The sequence below is a fragment of the Terrapene carolina genome, unplaced genomic scaffold, assembly GCF_002925995.2.
Source record: "Terrapene carolina triunguis isolate 2854851 unplaced genomic scaffold, T_m_triunguis-2.0 Scaffold111, whole genome shotgun sequence".
In the NCBI taxonomy this organism is placed as follows: Eukaryota; Metazoa; Chordata; order Testudines; family Emydidae; genus Terrapene; species Terrapene triunguis.
The window spans coordinates 15113336-15135206 of record NW_020664462.1 but is presented as its reverse complement, the minus strand read 5'-3'; the positions used below and the strand labels follow the sequence as shown (position 1 = coordinate 15135206).

At 44.5% G+C, this 21871-nt stretch overlaps 1 protein-coding gene across 1 annotated transcript in view; it reads left to right on the top strand.

Annotated features, from left to right (window-relative positions):
* The window catches only part of PAXIP1 (PAX interacting protein 1), an 88700-nt gene that overhangs the window by 27092 nt on the left and 39737 nt on the right, over window positions 1-21871 (top strand). The window contains exons 6-8 of the mRNA XM_024217541.3: window positions 7413-8048; window positions 13149-13887; window positions 14615-14709. Of these exons, the coding sequence (XP_024073309.2) occupies window positions 7413-8048; window positions 13149-13887; window positions 14615-14709 (1470 nt within the window). The remainder of the gene's footprint in view (window positions 1-7412; window positions 8049-13148; window positions 13888-14614; window positions 14710-21871) is intronic.

The following is a 21871-nucleotide window of genomic DNA, read 5'->3' as shown; positions in this document are numbered from 1 at the left end:
TGGAATACACATAGGACCCATGACTCAAAGAAGAAATTGAAGCTACTTACTTGTAACTGGAGGTTCTTCAAGAGGTGCGGTCCCTATCTGTATTCCACTACCTGCCCTCTGACCCCTCTGCTGAGGATCATAACTGGATTTGTGGTAGGAGAAGGAACTGGGGACGACTGGTCCGCACCCCACCTTAAACCTTTGGTTCAGAGCATGAGTAGAACAACTGGGTATGTGTGGATCAATGGACACTGCTTACTAAAAGTCTCCAGACTCAGGCGCATGGTGCTCATACGTCCCCATGTGTGGAACACAGATAGGAACCACACATCTCAAAGAACCTCCAGTTTCAGGTAACTAACCTCCTTTTCTGAAGGCCTTCTCAGATCCAAGCCAGTTGGTCTCGCCTATAATTGGCGTGCGGTCTTTGAAAGCTTTGGTGGCTGAGTTGTCTGAAGATTCAGATCATTGTCTTTTGAAATCTAGAGTTCTCCCTTTGGATCTGCTCCTTCAGGGACCATCACTTCTAAAATCAGAGATTATTGTTCAGGTCCATTGAAATCTCAGTTCTGGGTTGGTGGCTCAGGGAATATTCATTATTCCAGTTGGTCTTGGGAAATGTCCTACTGAGCTCTATACCATTGATCTCTGTGTGGTCAGCACCTCCTGGTCAGTCTTAGTCAGGCTTTTCTATTTTTGTGTTTACTGCATGCTATGAAGTTCTGGCCTTACAGCCTTCTCCATAGGTTTCCATGGCTAAGGAACTTTCAATTAAATACTTAAGAGAACAGATGGAGAATAACTGTGGATCTTCTTTCCCAGCCAAATCTAAATATAGACTGGGCTTTTGGCTACAGTCACTTATTCACCTTCACAGATCTCTCTTGTTTCTGTACTTAAGAAAAATCAAGTTCCTTATGCTTTCTTAGGGAAGTATAATTCCTACCCAAAATTGACATGCTGCTGAAAGCAATCACTCATAATCTGTGGTGTTTGCAGTTCCCACAGGGATGGACACAACAAGTATTGAATAAAAATCTCCAAACTTTTTAATTGAATTGTGCTTTTATACATAATGCCCAAAACTCTGTCAGGCACTCCACAGAAACACACAAAAAGTCATTTCTATGCCTTTATCTTCCATGTAAAGATAACATAACAAAAGGGAGACAAAGAAAAAGCTGGCAGGTAGGGGTTGTGGGGATAAGGCTTACAAATATAACATGAGTTTGATTTAGAGGGTTCCACATTTACCTTTATTTTGGGCTTGTAGAGATCTTCCTGTCTCTATGTGGCGAGAGAGGGAAGTTTAAAATGAGGTGGCAGTTAGTGGGGAGAGGGGGGATGAAAGGAGGTAAGAAAGGGAAATAGAGACCAAGGAAGAAGTAGAAAGTTGGGACAGGGAGAAGGAGACCAAAGGAATGAAGAGAGAAGTTGATGGAGGAAATAGGATTGTAGGAATTGCCATACTGCACCAGACCAGTAGTCCATCTAGACCAGCATTTTATCTGTGACAGTGGCCAGAACAAAGTATTTCAGAGGAAGGGGTAAGAAACTCCATAGTGGACAGTTATGGATTAACTGATTTATACAAGCAGTATCTTCCAAATCCTCCTTAAGATTAATTTAGGTCCTGGGCATGAGAGTTTATACCCTTTCTGGTATTTAATTAATGTAAATGTAATGTTCTTGTTATCTGTACAATCCTTTTTTGAATCCTATTGAATGCTTGGCCTCTGATATCTTGTGGGGGTGAGGCCTACAGATTGTTCTCTTATCAGTTTTAAATATATGCCATTCAATTTAATTGAACATCCTCTTATTCTTGTATTATGAAAGAGAGTAAATAGAATGGAAATAGGGAGAGCATGATGGAGAGGAGAATGGTGGGCAGGGAGGTTGAGATTTACTTCAGGAATAGAATAACTTGAGGGACTGGGGGAGGTTGGGGCGCTATTTGTGTTACAGTAGCACCCAGAGGCCCAGGTTGTGCTGGGAGCTATAAAAGATATTACCCCAAAATGTCTACAGGCTAATTAATTAAAGGCAAGAGGCAGCAGGTTTGTGGGAATTGGGGTGAGGCAGGGATAATAGAAACAACAATGCATGGTTATGTAGACAAGTAATGTGCACAATTTGGAACACAGAGCTGTTCATCTGTAAAGTGACCATAGATCTGTTTGTAAAAATCTGATGTCAGGAAGCTGGCGTGGATGTGAAAGTCTGTTGTTTCTGGTGGAGGAAAAGGTGCTATAGCTTTTAGGCCAGCCTAGAATGTCTCCTGCTGGTCCTGAGCCCCAACATGAGCAATGTAAGAGGCGAAGCTGCTAAGTTAATATTTTAACAATGGCTCCCTTATAGATTTGGGTGGGAATGGACCAGGACCATGACTCTCATGACCAGGACCAGGACTCAACCATGCAATCTACCAATATGCAATACAAGCAATAGAAATGTGTAACAGACTATTGAAATGCGAGGCGCCTGTATTTTGTTATGCGTTGTGTCATTATAGATTATAATGTATTTTTAACTATACATTCAGTTTTAAAGGAAGCTTTCTCACTGTGTGAATTAAATAAATCGTTTTTTAAAAAGAGCTGGAAAAATCAGATGCTATCATTTTCAGTCGTAAGGACTCTTTACATGGACTGTAAACTGGATTTGAACTCTGGACCTTCGGATCCCTAGCACAGACCTCTAATTCTTGAGTTATCCTCAGATTTGTCACATTGGGTTTGTAAGAAAGTATGACTGAGACTTGGGCCTGCTCTGTTAGAGACCTAAGTCCTGTTCTGAGCTCTGTGTGAAGTGACCTTCTACAACTCCACAGTTAACTTATTTGTAAAATCAGTGTTGTTGGGGAGGGCTGATACTAAGGTAGGAATACAGGCCTAATAGAGAGAAATATAAACAACGAGTAGATGAGGTGAGTTTTGAATTTGTGGTCCTGGCTTCCAACCTGATGCACTTTTCTCTAGCCTGAGGCATGTGTGCCTGTGCCAGTTGGCAAACATGCTGTGCAGTAGGCAGGCTAATTCTGCTGAGGTGTGGAACTATGGCTGTTAGCCAGAATGGGCAGCGATGGTGTCCCTAGCTCTGTTTACCAGAAGCTAGAAATGGACGACTGTGCATGGATCACTTGATGATTGCCTGTTCTGTTCATTCCCTCTGAAGCACCTGGCATTAGCCACTGTCAGAAGACAGGATATTGGGCTAGATGGACCTTTGGTCTGATCCAGTATGGCTGGTCTTAGGTTCTTATGTTCTAATGACCAGCAAAATCTGGTACACTTGAAAATGACCTATCCCCCAGATAGAGCTGTTCTGGCTTCTGCTGGTGGAAGGGGAGATCTGAGAGGCTGAGGATAATATAATAGCATACTTATTAGCGTATTGTAAAGGGTAATTTAAGTGCTTTAAGCAATAGGATGTTTCCACCACTTCCCTTGGAAAGCTATTCCACTGTCTAGATTTCATTTTGAGGAATGTGTGTGTGTGTGTGTGTGTGTGTGTGTGTGTGTGTGTGTCTCTCTCTCTCTCTCTCCTTCCTTTAGTTTCATCAATGTACTCCTTTTAGGGATCCTTCAAATACCCAGGATCTTATGTCCTCTTAGTCCTCACAACTAATTCAGCTAAATCAGAACCATGGAATGAATATTTGGTGCTAGATTTTTCAAAAAGTGGCATCCATTTTGTGGTTGTAATTTTGTGGCCACTATTAGTTGAGGTACAAATTAAGTGCTTGAATATCTGAATGACTTAAATTTCTCCTGGAGTTATTTGCACCTGAGAGAGTTATTTGTGTGGTGAGATCCCATGAGGTTTGGAATGAAAATCATGTACTCTGTGTCCAATTTGTTTTTTGTACTTTGAGTCTTAAGTGAGAATGATCACAAAGGAAAAGAGGTGCCTAAATTCCTTTAATTAGCCTGCTGTTACTTAAGCCTCCCATGGAACAGGTCAAAGTGTGTCCATTGCAGCCCATCTTTGTTTTAGAAAGACTGGTAAGTATAATCTTGACAGTCTACACACCCCAGAGAATAAAGCAGACTAACTAATAGCAGCATTAAATCTGAATACGGCAACTTCCTGCACAAGTGTGACTGTCCTGCTGATTTGAACAGTTTTATTGGCCACAAACAATAGGATGTCTGTTGCTTAATTCTATGGTAGGAAGTGTGGTGTAGTTTAGAGACTCCTTATGGATTCGTCCAAAGGCTTTTATTACACATTTGGTCTCTTAGCAGTGTGGGCTTAGTTATTTTATAGGTTCACTGTGTTCTTAAAATACTTGCTAGTTTGTTTTCACATAGCAGCGCCACTTGCAGATATTGTGTCACATTATACTAAAATTAGTTCTAATGTGAATCTTAAATTTATTTTGTACGATGCCTTTAAAATACTGAGGCTCACCAAACCAAATTGTACTCTGTTTGTTTTAAATAAAATACTCTGAAAAGCAACAACTTAATGAAGGATTGTGTGTTTAAAAGCCCCACCTAGGAGGTTTAAGAGAGCCTGCAGCACATAACTGATTTTTGAATTTGTCTTTGTTTTCAGGTCCCACAAAATAATAGATCGTTGACTCCCTTTCCAAGTGATGCCCCAGCATTCCTTATGTTGGTGATGTCACAACTTCTACAGCATTGTGCTGGAGCATGGATCCAGCCTGTAGAAGGTCAGGTTTTGCATACACACGTGCACACACATATTAACTGTTTACACCTTTTGGGATTTAAAATAGTAAAATGAAAAGCTGCATCGTGTCATATGAGAAGAATACTTGATCCTCTTAGGCTAGCTGTATGATCCACTAAGGTTCCTTTGTGGCTCTGATGTCAACAGTCTAGTGGTACAGGCATCATTTGGCATGGGAGTCAGCAATCTGTGATCTAATAAGTGAGGAAAATGTTTGAAATCAGTGTTGAGTGGCCCTCTTACTTCTGGTGTTTGGGGCAGTTAGCATATTAACCTTACAGTGAGTTGATTTAAAAAAAAATCTTTCAGATTATGTTTAGGATTTTTAATATAGTTATTTTTATTTTATTTTGGTAGCATCCAAAGGTTGCAGTCAGGATCATAATCTGAATGTGCCAGGTGCTTTAAAAATACATAGAAATAGAGAGTCTCTGTCTTGAAGTGATACAGTCTGAATATATAAGACCACCAAAGAATGGAGAAAAGAAATGCAAAATATACTTTTAGCCTGAGTTTTCAAAGGAGTATAAAAATGCTAGGGACCAAACTCCCACTAGTTGAATGCCTAACTTCATCTAGGTCCCTTTTGAAAATATCTATAATGTGATCGGGGGAGGGATAGCTCAGTGGTTTGAGCATTGGCCTGCTAAACCTAGGGTTGTGAGTTCAATCCTTGAGGGGGCCATTTAGGGAACTGGGGTAAAAAAATCTGTCTGGGGATTGGTCCTGCTTTGAGCTGGGGGTTGGACTAGATGATCTCCTGAGGTCCCTTCCAACCCTGATATTCTATGATTCTATGAAAGTGCTAAATTTTTATATGTGCACGCGCACACACACAGAGCAGTTACGTCAGTGCTGGATTGCTTTTAAAGCGTAATAATCCTTGTTATATATTGGTGATTCGTTTACCTGTCTTATTAAAATGTAATGTTTAAGTTCACAGTTTAATTTGCATGAACACATTTATGCTTCAAATATTGGACTCTTCCATTAATAATAAAGTGAACATTGAGTAATTGGTATTTCCAACTTACAGACATGCCAGATTTTGGTTTTCTTCAATGTTTTCTTATGGTGATACTGATGTTAATACTTTAAAATATCAAGAGGTACAGTCTGATCAGTGTTGGTTTCACTTATCTCATGGAGATCTAGGTTCAAATTACATTTATTTCAGTTATATGTGGTCTTTTTTGATGCATTATAAATTAAACTTAATAAACTAGTTTCCAGATTTTGCACTGCACAGCTTTATAAAACATTATGGAAAACATAATGTGCTTGTCACAAGTTTGGTTTTTATCTGTTTTCCTCTTTTCCATTTAGAAGAGCCTAAACCTTCACTAGATACAGAGAAATCAAACTCTGAACAACAAAAGAAATTCTCCACTCCAAGAGAGGAGAAATATGTGTTTAACAGCTGATAGGAGTAGCTAATTAAGGAGCTGTTTTATATTATTGCAGTGCTCTGATTAAGCTTGAGAAGGCACTTGTGCTCTGAACCTGCAGTTACCTATAACTTTTTTAAAACATTTGCCTTTGGCAGTTGAAAATTCTTACACTTTCTCGCAATCCAGAGGTGAAATATTTTATTTGAAAAATGTCTTTTGCCAAGTTATGATTGGTCAAGAATGCAACTGTTTTTAAAAAATTGTTCAGATTATCATTGGGCTTTGAGAACTAAAAATGGTGCTAGTTTTTAAAATGTGGTTTTGAATTAGTTCTTAATGCAAGTCCCTTGTTTGAAGAAATTATATTGTAATTTGTTACACACTTTTATTGTGTGTGGCCATATGAAGTTTTAATTTGCTGTCTTTTTTTATTTTAAGTTAGTATCAAAATCTGATGACTAATATATGCCACCAGTGACTGTTGAGTTTTAGGGCCTGTCTACACTTGAAACACTACAATGGCACAACTGGAACTGCGCCGCTGTAGCACTTCAGTGTAGACGCTGTCTACGTCAAAGGGAAGAGTTCTCCCATCAGCATAGGTAGTCCATCTCTTCTATTGACCTAGCTCTGTCTACACCAGGGTTAAATCGACTTAACGACGCCACTCAGGGTGTGGATTTTTCACACCCCTCAGTGACATAGCTTGATCGACCTAATATTTTAGTGTAACACAGGCCACACTATGGTAAGAGAGGTTACTGGATGTTATCATCCAACAGATGGGTATATATAGAATAGTTTGGATCCTTTGGTTCTCATCCTGAGTAATTCAGCACCACTTCTCAGTAAGAATGATCTTTTATTTAAAAATGTCACTGTCACAGTTATTGACAATATTTTTAAAGCTAGTGGCATAACAAACTAATGACATGGCAGTTGTTATAGTGCATCCATAAGTGAATGAATAATTATAGGAGTTGTAGTAGGGTTGCAACTGAAAGGGTAAGAGTTGGTTGTTTGAAAGCAGTTGCCTTACCTGAGTTAATCTGTCTGATCACTTCTTTCTTGGTTCTTAGTTTGGGTTTTGTTAAAGTGTAATTTGTAAATGTTCAGTTGTTGCTGTTTTATGGATTCTGGTGTAGTCATGTGCACTATGACACCAAGGTAAAAGTTGATAGTGATGGTGTCGGCTAAGTGTATATGAAATCATATTCGGAGCTAATCTTTATTCATATCATTAGAAATAATTCAATCTTGTCTAGTTATGTGTGGGACGGGATATGTAATGCATTCTATTTATAGTCTTTTCTTATGTCTTGTCCACAGGAAAAATATGAATGCTCTTGTAAACGAGAGAGCATTAAAATTGTGACACCTGATTGGGTACTAGATTCTATATCTGATAAAGCTAAAAAAGAAGAGATATCCTATCATCCCCGTCTAATTATATATGAGGAGGAAGAGGAGGAGGAAGAAGAAGATGCAGAAAATGAAGAACAAGATTCTCAAAATGAAGCTAGTACCGATGAAAAATTATCAAGCCCAGCATCATCTCGAGACGGATCGCCTTTGGGTGACCAGGCTTTTTCACCAAAATCTATTAGTGCTGATAAAACAAAAGGGGAATTGATGTTTGATGATTCCTCAGATTCCTCTCCTGAAAAGCAAGAAAGGAATTTGAACTGGACACCAGCTGAAGTCCCACAGACAGCTGCAGCAAAGCGCAGGTTGCCTCAAGGCAAGGACTCTGGGTTAATTAATTTATGTGCCAATGTCCCACCAGTACCAGGCAATATTTTGCCTCCGGAAATCAGAGGTAATATAATGGCTTCCGTTCAAGGTACCCAAGGCTCTGAACGACCAGAAATGATGACTACGTGGAGTCCAGCAGTACGGACATTAAGAAACATTACTAATAGTGCTGATATTCAGCAGATTAATAGGCCATCAAATGTAGCTCATGTAAGTGTTGGATTTTTAATTTTCAATATTGGGCTAACATTTTAAAGAACTTTGTTTCCTTTCGAAATCCTCAAAATATGAGAAGGGGGGTAAAATATTCCCAGGTTACATAGAGATTACATACAGCTAGATTAAATTTTGCCCCAGTAGTCAACCTATTCATTAGTATTTTAGCTTCACAAAAGGAAAAATTTGTGGACTGGTGGAATATAGTGATATTACAAAAATCAGGATTTAACTCCAGCATTTGATACCAAGATTCCTATTAGGCACTTTCAGTATTGGCAGGAGCACAAAGTGATTCGCAGTCTTCAAGCTAGTTACCCTGTTTATTAAACCAAACTTTGTGTCCTTCAGTACTTTTATTCAGTGCAATAAATTACCATGTTCTATTCTCAGAAAATTTTAAAGTTGATGGTTCTCTCAAACAGCTGCAATTTGATTCCTATTGTGCGTTTGCAGTGTTTGGTACTACTGAGTAATGTTAAATTGCTATGCAGTACAGCCAAGGTACAGTTGCGAAAGTCTTAACTTATACATTCTATCTCCAGAGCAATCCACATAGTTTTGGTGTAAAATAATTATGGTTAATTTATTTATTCTAGAAAAGAATATGAAATAAGTGATCACGCATTGAAATAAACATACTACTAGATTTCAGTGAATGCATGTTGAAAGGATGGGAGTGGGGAAAGGCAGGATGCTGGTGAATTTATTTGACTCTTATAGACAGTGCATTTTATTCAGATAATTGTACTTGAATGTGCAACAGTTAGACCATGGGTTAAACTTTCAAAAGTGCCTAAGGGTATGTCTGCACTTCGGTGTAAGCCCAGGGTTAGTAGAACTCAAGTAAGCAGACCTGGGTTTGTTACCTAGGGCCTTAGCGTCTATGCTTATTTGCAATTCTGGTTCCAAAACTAGGGCTCCAGAGGCATTACATGGCATTATACAGGACTGAGTCCAATCATCCATATCCTAGACTTCCTAATGCCCTCCCAAAATGTGGCCGCTCCAGCCTTTTGCTCATGGTGCAGTGTGGGAAAACTTGACTGTCCACCAAACTTAACTATCCAGAGCACAAAGAAAGTCAGCCCATGGGATCTTGGGATACTTTTGGCAGTCTTCCAGAGTACAAGTCCAGTGGAGCTGCATCGAAACTACAAAGTGATAGGGCTTGAACCCTGGATCCCGGTTTGATTCAGGCTCGAACCCTCCACCCCGGTGGGGTCCTGGGACCCTGGGTCTCACCTTTGGGTTAGCACAATTTATGTGTAGACAGATGTGTATTTAGGCTTGAGCCTGAGTTTGAACCCTGGGCTTGCATTGCAGTGTAGACATACCCCAAGTGACATATGAGCGCACATCCCATATTCAGAAATGACTGAGTCACTCAGGAACCTAAATCACATTGAAAGCTCCCGTGTGCCTAAGTCAATTTTGAAAATGGGACAAGGGCTCCTAGGTCACTTAGGCACTTCTGAGAGTTTTGCCCCACATCTTGAAGTATAACCTGTGTTTGCTGTGTGTCCTGCAGACTATGGGACCTTTTGGATTTTGGAAATCAGTATACAGATCTCCTTGCATACTGGGGATCCTTCCAAAGCTATCCTCTCTGTGTGTGCTTATTATTATTTAATGTTTATATTATAGCCTCTAGAGGCCTCCGTGAGGTCAGGACCTGTTGGTGCAAAGTGCTGTACAAACATAGATCACATAACAGTCAGTGCCCCAAGGAGCTTACAGTTTAAAAGATATGACATAACAGGTGTATAAGAGAAACAAATGGGAAGGGATTGAGTAACAAATGTAATATTTTTTTCTGTATGATAAATCCTACCCCAGTGGTTCTCAGTCTTTCCAGACTACATATCCCTGAAGCCCAAGCCCCGCTGCGTGGGGCTGAAGTCCGAGCCCTGCCGTCTTAGGCTGAAGCTTGTAACTTAGCTTCGTCGGGCCCCCTGTGGTGTGGGGCCGCAGGCAATTGCCCTGCTTTCCATTGCCTAATGCCAACCCTGCACTTGTCACCCATTTAAACCTGTCCCGCAACCCTCAGGAGGGTCGCAGTCCCCCGAGATTGAGAAACACTGATCTAGATGAGTTGACGTACCCCCTGGAAGACCTCTGCCTACCCCCAGGGGTACAGGTACCCCTGGTTGAGGACCACTGTCCTACCCCATCCTCTCCTTTTAAGATGGGATCAGAAGGGGCCTAGGGTGTCTGACAACCTTTCCGTTGGTGGGCAGAACAGTGCATACCACATAGCATTGCCTACGCATTATCAGACAATCTGAAAAATGGAATGACCGTGCTAAATTCTCAATTGTTTTTATTTGCAAAGGTAAATTAGACCTTAGGGCAAGTTTTTGTGCGCGCTTAACTGTTGATTGCTTGAGTAAATAGACACACGTGTGTTTAGATTACTAGATGTCTCCTTGGCTTCCTGCTTGTGCCAATACCTGGCTTTCAATTGCACATGCATACACAACAATGCATGTGCAAGCAGGTCTTTTTAATCATTTGGCCTTTGAAGATACTATGCAACTTTTAAAATAGATATTTTTCCTTCCTTTGTAGCAGTAGAACAACCAAATATAACTAATGCAAATTTCACTTAAGCTTTCGTTTTAACCTATTTGTCTGTCTATGTCAAATTTTAGCTGATGTTGCTGTGTTTCACAACTGGGCCCAGTTATGCAGCCCTTATACAGAGACTACCATTGATATTAATGGGGATCTTGTGTAAGAGAGATTTTCTGTGTTTTTCTGTTTGATTTGAAAGGGAAAATCTAATGCTGGATGTGCTTTTAATTTCCCTTCCACTAGAATTCATCTGTTCCCTCTTCCCCCTGCATTCTGTACAATCTCAGAGATTTTTTTAAAAAGTGTTTATAGTAAAATTTACTGTAGTAAAGACTTTGTGCAGAAAGACATCTGAAAAGGATTTGCTTCTAGAAGAAAGGATGGTTCTGTGCTTAAGACACCAAACTGGGGCTCAGGAGATTTAGGTTCAGGCACAAGCATCCCATGCATCCGTGAAACAATTACTTAATTCCTCTGTTTCAGTTTCCCATCTGTAAAATGGGGTAATTTAGGGTTACCATACGTCCGGTTTTTCCCGGACATGTCCGGCTTTTTGGTAATCAAACCCCCGTCCGGGGGGAATCGCCAAAAAGCCAAACATGTCCGGGAAAAATACCGCCGGCTGGGCACTTCCCCTCCCGGGCTCCGGCTGCTGTGCTCCTCCCCTGACTCTTCGGCTCTGTTTAAGAGCTGAGCTGCCCGAGCGCTACCGGCTTCGGGCAGCCCCCATGCCTCCGGACCCTGAGCCGCCGGCCGGGCACTTCCCCTCCTGGGCTCCAGCTGCGCTGGGGAAGTGCCGGCTGGGGGCGCAGAGTCTGGGGGCTGCCCGGCAAACCGTGAAGCCGGTAGCGCTCGGGCAGCCCTTTTTGTGTGGCTGGGAGGGAGGAGGGGGAATGCGGGGCGCTCAGGGAAGGGGGCGGAGTTAGAGCGGGGACTTTGGGGAAGGGGCGGGGAATGGGCGGAGGGGGGGCGGGACTGGGGGTGGGAAAGGGGCGGGGCCAGGGCCCCGTGGAGTGTCCTCTTTTTTTTATTTTTTAAATATGGTAACCCTAGGTTATTGTGGTTTTGTACATAACCGGGAATTTGGGAGGACAAAATTCATTAATTTAATTCATTATCTGTTAATATGTTCAAAAACTACAAGTGATGGGCCCACATAACTGTCTCTTATGGGCAGGTCTGCACTGCCTGCTGATCAGTCCTGACACCAAATAAAGTACCAGCCCTGAGTAGTGGCATCTCTTTTAACAAGGGATGTTTGCTTTTGGCTCGTGGGAACTGTGATGGTTGCTGGCGCTCATAAACTGTCCTGCATTGACTAAGATGGCTGGTGCCATCACAGAAGGAATTTCTGTCTACTATTGTATGGGAAGATTGAAGTCAGTGAAACTCCAAAAGTGAAAATGTATTAAACAAAAATGAAAGTGGGCTTCCTGACTTTCCTTATTTTTTTTTGGACACGTCATCAGGTTTTTTCAGATGCTAAAGAACTAAACAAGAAAGCTGGGGGAACGGGATAGTTTATCATTTTAATTTACCATCTTTAAATACAATTTATTTTAGTCTTTTTTTATCAGTACATTCAGATTTTATGTAGTGAAATAGTCCAATAAACCAGAATAACAGAATATTGTTTCAGAATAACTTTTAGATTCCTCTCCATGAATATTTCGTGCTTTGAAAGACTTTTATGAAATTTGTAGATTAGTAGTTCATGGAGACTACTGTATCTTTCTGTGGCTTTTTGAAGTTGATTATTTATTAATGTTAGAAAAGTATCTGCTGTTTTCGTACACATTTTGGTATTATTGACAGTTTGCATAGTTTTTCTGTTATCTAGTACCTTTTTTTTACAAAATTAAATATATATGGTATCTGAGCTTCTGTTAAGTGTGAAGCAATCTTTTCTTAATTGTGAACTGCAAAGTAAAAAATGAAAATTAAGCCCTAGAAGTATACGACTGTTGCCATTAACATAGACAGATTAAATAAAAAAAAAACCCTCATATTTTAGCAACTTTTAGACTTTTTTGTAAAGGACATATCAGAATAGGTAGTTTCATGACATCACAACTTCCTTTGATTGTAATGCGACTGCTAGTGTTTGTGCTGTTACAGCATGATCCATTTTGGGATGCCCACAAAAAATCTTACCATATGCCATGTAGATTTTTGGAGGGAAAAAGGTGGCCTGTGCTGAATCCCCTTCCTAAACAGCCTAGACAGTTGGGACTTTCTGCACAGATTTTTGGAGTTATTTCCACTTTCATGTTTTCTTTAGAGCTTAGCTATGCCATTTATAGTGCAATTATTCCTTTAAATATGCTCTTTCCATTTTTGAATGCTGTTGTAGTGATGATGTAATAACATATAAATGAAGGATTTTGTTTACTTTGAAAGGTATGTAAAACGTAGGCATATTATATTCATTCATTTTTTAAAAAGCTAAATATTTTTCAATTTTGTTGTTTATATTTTTATATCTTAAAGGTCACAACATTAATCTTTGTTTTCTAGATCTTGCAATCCCTTTCAGCACCTACAAAAAGTTTAGAACAACAAGTAAATCATAGCCAACAGGGACATACAAACGCTGTGTTGTTTAGCCAAGTGAAATTAACTCCAGAGACACACTTATTACAACAACAACATCAAAATCAGCAGCAACAGCACCACCCTCTTTTACACCTTCAACCTCAACAACTTATGCAGTTGCAGCAGCAGCAACAGCAGCAGCAACAGCAACAACCACAGATTCCTCAACAACCTTTCCCACAGCAACAGTCTCATCAGTTTTCACAACAGCAACAGCAAGTTCAACAGCAACACCAGTTTGCACAGCAGCTACAGTTTCCACAGCAACAACTACATCCTCAACAACAACTCCACCGGCCTCAGCAGCAGCTGCAATTCCAACAGCAGCATGCCTTGCAACAGCAGTTGCATCAGTTACAACAACAACAGTTGCAGCAGCAACAATTACAGCAAATACAGCAGCAGAACCTTCAACAGCAACAACTACAGCAGCAGCAACAGCAGCAAATTCAGCAACAGCAGTTGCAACAGCAGCATTTACAGCGATTACATCAGCAACATCAACAGCAGCAAATGCAAACTCAAGCGCCGCAACATTTGACTCAAACATCTCAGCCGCTACAACATCAGGTGCCAGCCCAACAACTGCAACATCACCAGCAGCAACAGCAGCCACAGCTGCAACAACATCAGCTGTTTGGACATGATCCAGCCATAGAGAGTTAGTAATGATTGCTTTATAATCCTGAAAGTGATGGCCAATCATATGAAATGTTCGTTGGGTTAAAATTTGTTCTTGATCAAAAATATAATATACTATAAACTAGGGACTATCCAGTACTCGATGGAAGGTGAAAGCATTGAGATCTTCCTATTTTCTGGTTTGTGTTTTTCGCCACTACCATCTAAATGCATATATTGTGTTAGTCTATGTGTACTGTACATATAAAAGCAAAACACAACTTTACTTTTTGAGAAGCGGGGAGGGAAATTTTCAAAAAGAGAGAGGTTGGGGAAGAATATTCTAAAAGGCTGGGAACTAGATGGGTCATGAGAGAAATTGATATTCTATTACCATTCACATCTAGATTTCTGGTTCAGCTCCTGCCCATCCTGGTATCAGCTGGAAAGTTTTTCCATCTGACTGGTAGTGGTTTATATGAAATGAATAGCATATAATTCTTGGTTGACCTAGTTTTCATTTCACATTGGGGGAAAAAACACTTCTTGGACTGTATTGTAGAGAAGCAGGACTTCAGTGTCCAGGGTGTCCCATTCTAGAACCTTTGAGCATTAAATTCTTTAAAAAGAAAGAAAGAAAATTCAAATTTCATTTATTCCATAGCTGATAGTGGGAAATTTTAATATAACAAATGTGGTCTGAAATGGTAGCCTCCAAACTGCTTTGGTTTACAATTTTCTATTCTTTCATCTGCAAACTGTTCTAGTTCCAGAAGAATATTTCCTGTTGGGCTGTGTTTTTGCAATTGCTGATTATCCAGAACAGATGTCTGACAAACAGCTGTTAGCGACCTGGAAACGGGTAAGGTTCCACCTTATTCAAAATGTAATATGATTGATAAGTAAAATAATTAGAAAGCAAAGATTGCAAGTAATGTGATTTTAAAAACACTACAAACTTTGTGCTACACATTCCAGATGTTTTGTTATCTATCTTATGATATAAACAGTAATATTAAACTACAGAGTTAACCAGACAAAACAGGAATAGAAAATGCAACATATGCAATATTGCTCAGTTAATGCTGCTATTGGCAGCATGCTTTAGCATTTCCTGGCCTTTTGTGTTTTTAAACTTTGCAATCTTAATGTTGCATTATCATATTTTTTTTGCATTTTACATCACTATTTAAAAAATAAAGTTGTGCACATATAATAACTTCAGCAGTTAAATGGGCCTAAGTAGGCCGTGAAGCACACATCTGATGGAGGTGAATGAGATGGGAGAGGAGTGTACACCTCTCCCTCGATATAACGCTGTCGTCGGGAGCCAAAAAATCTTACCATGTTATAGGTGAAACCGCGTTATATTGAACTTGCTTTGATCCACCGGAGTGCGCAGCCCCGCCCCCCCGGAGCACTGCTTTACCACGTTACATGCGAAGTGGTGTTATATGGGGTAGCGTTATATCGGGGTAGAGGTGTATTTTCACCTATGCTGATGAATAAATATTGGCAAAACCCCAATCCTGTTCTTTTCTAATTGAGAGGAGGCTGATCTTCTCGGAGCCTCTGCTGGACAGGTTGTAGTCAAAGTTACCACATAACTGTATTTTATTATGCAAAATTCTAACAGTGAATGTTCTGTAGAGACTTTGTGTTTATTATCCAGGCTGAATTGCATGATTTTGTAAGCTAATTTTATAGCTAAGCACACCAAAAAAAAAAAAAAAAAGCCCTGCTCAATTTTCTAAAGAGTACTAATAGTTATTACATATTTGTTTTTCTAATACTTCTAAAGATGAGAATGCATCTTTCATGGTTCAGCGAAAAAGTGTAAACTACAGTCTGTTTCTTCCCCTTCATTCAAATATTAATAGTTCTTTGAGTGCTTGCTCATGTTCATTCCATATTAGCTGTGTGTGCTCGCCGCATGCACCGGTGCCGGAAGTTTTTCCCTCAGTGGTATCTGTAGGGGACCGGCTCTGGCACCCTCTGGAGTGGTACGCACATGCTGCAGTATAAGGGACGCCACTGGCTCCCCCCACCCTCAGTTCCTTCTTGCCACCAGTGACGGTTCTGTAACGTCTGCTGCTTCAGCTAGCTTTTTTCACTTTGTTCAGTGTTTCAAACTTTTCTTGTAAAATAGTTATACGTAGTTCAGTTTCCCTTACTGTGTTAGGGTTAGAGTGATTTACTTGGTTGGTCCCGAATGGGACTTAGTCTAAGTTCGGTCCTCAGGCTTTAAGCCCTGCGTTTGCTGCAAGAAATGGATGCCCATCAGCGATCCGCATAATAGTTGTTTAAGGTGTCTCAGCGAGTCGCATATCAGCGACAAGAGCCGTATCTGCAAGTCCTTCAAACCTCGGACTAAGAAGGAGAGAGACATCCGTCTCAAAGTGCTCCTAATGGAGTCAGCTCTAACTCCGACACTGGAGCAGTCGAGGTCCGACTCTGCCCCGAGCACCACAGCATCAGTGCGGAGAGCCCCACTGGCGCCTTCGATGGACTGGTGCCGATCCCCCTTCCCAGCACCTGCCAAACGGCAAAAGAAGACCGGAAGAGGAAGATCTCCTACATCCCGCAAGGGGAAGGAGAGGGTAGGAGGGGAGCCAAAGGCCCGAGGAGGGCAGCTCGATACCTCCTACCGGGAGTCGGGCCCCAGGTCAGGTCGAGCAGTCCAGCCCACCCAACCCATGCCTACCACGCTGGACAGTGACGAGGGCCTTCGTCAGTTAGAGGTCCTGTCGATGCCCGGGGCCCTGCAGGCAGCGCAGGATATCCTGGTGCTACTGGTGCCGTCCACACTGGCTACGGCGGTACCCCGGTCTGAGGGTAAACCCGCCTTGGGTCCTTTCTACAGGTCACCGTCTCAGCGGCACTGCTCCCCATCGTGGGGGATGTCCCACCAGCGCTTGCCCACGCGGAGCCACCAGGCATTGAAGGCAGAGAGGCAGACTCGGCGAAGCCCTCACCAGTGTCCGGACTCACGGCACCGCCTGCAGGACTCTGCGCACCTCGCCGGTGATCTGTCACAGGCTTATAGACATTCGCCCTTCCCAGCATCAACAGCACCAAGACCCAGCCCAGTGCTTCACCCATGGCTCGTCACCGGTGGCGGGCCCAAGACAGTTGGTCTCAGGAGCAGAGTCACCAGTTGTCGGCTCGCTGGTATGCGTCATCGCAACACAGATCCCCTAGGTCCGGAGGAAGGTCTTCCCAGAGACTGACCCACTGCAGCTCCCATTCCCACTCCAGATCCCAGTACTGGTTGAGCAGCATGAGGTGTAGATCGCTGGAACGCCGTTGCCGATCTGCCGAACACTGTCGGTCTCCAAGGACCCGCGAAAGGGACTCGTCCCGAGTGGAGAGTTCCCCTTCCAGGCACAGTGATTGGCACTGCAGCGACCAGGATCGCCGATCTACTTGCTCATGGTCACCTGAGAGCAACCACTCGGCCTCGAGCTCCGGCACCGGACAGGAGTCGTTGCTATTGTGCCAAAACCCGGCACCGGTGGTCCCCTCGATGTCGGTGGTACCGCCAACTGCCCCAGGGCCAGTGGCTGGCTGCCTGGTACCAATGTAACCCACAGGGCTTTACCCAGTCTTCACAAGGGCTCAGGGCAGTGGCAGGGGCCTTGGACAAACCATCGGCCTCGGTATCCCGCCCTGCCCCAGAGCCAGCCGTTCCTGAAACGGGAACCCCTCAGGCTCATGCGGACCCTGGGGATCAGCCAGCTGGACCACCAATGGACGTGTCAGACCCCATGGCACCAGCTTCCTCCTCATTTTCGCCTGATGAGGCAATTTTGGGGGCCCCTCACCCAGTTCCTCAGGATGATGCTAAGGCTCATCAGGAATTGTTGAAAAGAGTTGCCTCTAACTTGGGGCTCCAGGCAGAGGAGCTGAAGGAACCGTTGGACTCCCTATGCAATGTCCTCTGATCAACAACACCGGCCAGGCTCTGCCCTTCCATGAAGGGTTGTCTAAGATCACAAACACCCTGTGGCAGACACCCTCATTCCTGCCCCCCATCTCCAAGAGGGCAGAAAGAAAGTACTTTGTGCTGGTTAAGGGTTATAAGTCCTTATATACCCACCTGGCCCCAAGCTCCCTAGTAGTAGTGACCGTTAATGAGTGGGAGAGACAAGGCCAACCAGGAGCTACTCCTAAGAATAAAGACTCAAAGAGGCTGGATTTGTTCAGACACAAAGTTTATTCATCCTCCAGTTGAGGGTGGCCAACAACCAAGCCCTCTTTGGCTGCTATGGCTTCAATATGTGGCAAGCCATAGCCAAGTTTGAGGATTCGCTTCCCGAGGACACCAGGAAGGAGTTCTGGGTGATCCTCGATGAGGGCAAGGCTGCAGTCAGAGCAGCCCTGCAAGCAGCCTCGGACGCGGCAGACTCTGCGGCATGCACCATGGCCTCAGCCATCTCCATGCAGAGGGTGTCCTGGCTCCTTCTCTCAGGCTTGTCGACAGAGGCCCAGCCATCGATCCAGGACCTTCCCTTTGATGGCCAAGTGCTGATTGTTGAGCAAACAGACAATAAATTAAACGGGTTGAAGGACTCCGTAGTACATTGAAAACCCTAGGGCTCTACATCCCTGGCCTGGCCCGTAGGCAGTTCAAGCTGCAATAGCCCTAGGGTCAAGGGAGCCAACCCAGGCAGGAGATGAGCAAAGGCTACAAACGTCGCCAGAGCCACCAACCTCCGCCCTCTACCCAATCGGGCGCCTCCCGCAACAGGCAGGGTGGCTAGCAGGTGTTTTGAGGGTGCATCTGAAGGCGACCAACCAGACTGTACCCCGGCTCCATCCTCCCTATGTTTCTCCAAGCGCCTTTCTTTTTTTTTCTCCCTGCATGGACCGCAATAACTTTGGACCGCTGGATCCTCAACTCAGTGGCCCAGGGCTATACCCTCCAGTTTCTTTCTATCTCCCCTCCCACTCCCCTTCCCTGTTCCTCTTCAGGGACCCTTCTCATGAAAGTCTCCTCACACAGGAGGTGAAGGTAGCAGTGGAAGAAGTTCCTTGCGAGTACAGGAACAAGCGGTTCTATTCCACGTACTTTCTAATCCCAAAGGCCAAAGGCGGTCTAAGACCCACCCTGGACTTGCGAGACCTCAACAAATACCTAAAGAAGTTAAAGTTCCGCATGGTCTCCCTGGCCCCCATCATCCCCTCCCTGGATCCAGGAGACTGGTGTGCTGCCCTCAACTTGTATGCGTACTTTCATATAGCGATCTTCAGAAACTTCCTGTGCTTCACAGTGGGATCGGACCACTACCTGTTTGCAGTTCTCCCTTCTGGCCTAGCGACAGCACCGAGAGTGTTTACCAAGTGCATGTCAGTGGTAGCAGTTTACCTCAGGCGTTGGGGTATTCAAATATACCCATATCTCGACGACTGGCTGGTCAAAGGCCGCTCCAGGTCTCAAGTCCAAAGGGAAATCGCGGTGCTACAGGTCATGTGCTGGTCCCTGGGCCTGTTGGTGAACGACAAGAAGTCAACGTTAGTTCCGATGCAAAGGATAGAGTTCATCGGAGCGGTGCTCGACTCCACCTGCACCAGAGCTTTCCTGCTGCAGGAGAGGTTCCAGACGATGGTGGACCTCATCGCAGGGGTCTCTGCATTCCCTCTAACCACGTCCTAGGTATGTCTGCATCTGCTGGGCCACATGGCAGCATGTATGTATGTCATCCGCCATGTAAGGCTCAGAATGCGACCCTGGCAGCAGTGGCTGGCAACTGTCTATTTCCAGCCCAAAGATCACCTGGACAAGGTCATTACCGTCCCACTGGTGATACTTGCCTCCCTGCAATGGTGGACCGATCCCAAGGCTGTCCTGGAAGGAGTTCCGTTTGGCAGCCCAAGCCACTCGGTTGAACTGATTTCGGATGCTTCGGACATCGGCTGGGGAGCGCATCTAGGCGAGCTACAGACCCAAGGGACGTGGTCCCTGGAGGAGATGACGTTGCATATAAACATCATGGAGCTCAGAGTGGTACGTTTGGCCTGCGGGGTCTTTCTACCACATCTGTCAGGCAAGGTGGTGAGAGTGGTGACGCACAATACGGCCTCGATGTTTTACATCAACAGACAAGGGGGAGCACGCTCGTCAGCTCTCTGTCAAGAGGCTTCTCCAATTGTGGGATTTCTGCATCAAGCACATGATGCACCTGGAGGCCTGTCACCTCCCCGGCATGACCAGATCGCCTCAGCAGGTCTTTTTTTCTCTCACCACGAATGGTTGCTGCATCCGGAGATAGCCCAAATGCTCTTCCAGAGGTGGCGAACTCCCCAAGTGGACCTATTCGCCACAAGACAGAACAGAAAATGTCATCAATTCTGTTTCCTCCGGGGTCTGGGCAAGGGCTCTCTCTCCGATGCCTTCCTCCTGTCATGGTCAGGGGGTCTGATATACGCATTCCCAGTGATCCCACTCATCAGCAGAGTCTTGTCAAATATAAAGAGAGACAAGGCCCAAGTCATGATGATCACCCCAATGTTTCTGTGCCAACATTGGTTCATCACGCTGATGAACCCAGCGACGACCACTCCCTGGCCCCTTCCAAGATCACGGGCACCTCCTCCACCGCAACCTCGTCTCCCTCCACTTCACAGCTTGGATGCTGCATGGTTGAACCCGGAAGAGCGGGCCTGCTCTGATGAGGTCCAGCAAGTCCTCCTGGAAAGCAGGAAGCCTTTCACCAGAGCAACCCACCTAGCGAAGTGGACGAGGTTCTCCTATTGGGTGTCTAAGCGTAACATCTCTGTCATGCTCCTCCTTACAATCTATCTTAGATTACCTGCTTCATTTTAAGAACCAGGGACTGGCCTCTTTCCATCATGGTGCACCTTGTGGCCATCTCCGCTTTCCACCCACCGATCCAAGGTCAGATGGTGTTCTTGCATGACATGTCGATCAGATTCCTGAGAGGCCTCGAGAGGCTCTTCCCGCCGATCTCGGCTCCTCTACCACAGTGGGACTTTAACTTGGTTCCTTCTAGGCTCACGGGTCTGCTCTTTGAGCCTATGGGCTCCTGCTCCCTTTCCCACCTGTCATGGAAGGTCGCTTTCCTTGTAGCGATAACATCAGCGAGACGAGTGTCGGAGATTAAAGCCCTGACATCGGAGCTGCCATATATGGTGTTCTACAAGGACAAAGTTCAACTGTGACCCCATCCGGCCTTTCTGCCGAAAGTGGAGTCTTCCTTCCATGTCAACTAGGAGATCTTCTTCCTGGTGTTTTGTCCCAAGCCGCGCACCAGTAGTGAGGAAAGGAGGCTGCATGCCCTGGACGTCAGACGTGCCTTGGTGTTATACCTGGAGTGTACCAAGCCCTTCCGCAGGTCAACCCAGCTCTTCATTGCAACAGCGGACAGGATGAAGGGCCTTTCGGTGCCCTCCCAGAGGATTTCCAACTGGATCATCTCCTGCATCCGGAGCTGTTACGACAGTGGTGGGCAACCTGTGGCCCGCAGGCCGCACGTGGCTCGTCAGGGTAATCCGCTGGCGGGCCGCGAGACAGTTTATTTACATTGACCGTCCGCAGGCACGGCCACCCGCAGTTCCCAGTGGCTGCGGTTCGCTGTTCCTGGCCAATGGGAGCTGCGGGAAACGGCGGCCAGCCCGCGCCTCTTCCCGCAGCTCCCATTGGCAAGGAACGTTGAAATGCGGCCACTGGGAACTGCGGGTGGCCGTGCCTGTGAATAGTCAATGTAAATAAACTGTCTCGCGGCCTGCCAACGGATTACCCTGATGAGCTGCGTGCGGCCCGTGTGTTGCCGGTAGCCCACCACTGTGTTACGAGCTGGCACAAGTCCCACCGCCACTAATCATGAGGGCCCATTCGACCAGAGACCAGGCGTCCATGGCGGCCTTCCTGGCGCATATTCCCATCCAGGACATTTGCAGAGCCGCAACGTGGTCTTCGGTTCACACATTCACAGCGCACTCAGCAGGCCATAGATGACGCTGGGTTCGGCAGAGCTGTGTTGCAATCTACATGTCTGTGAACT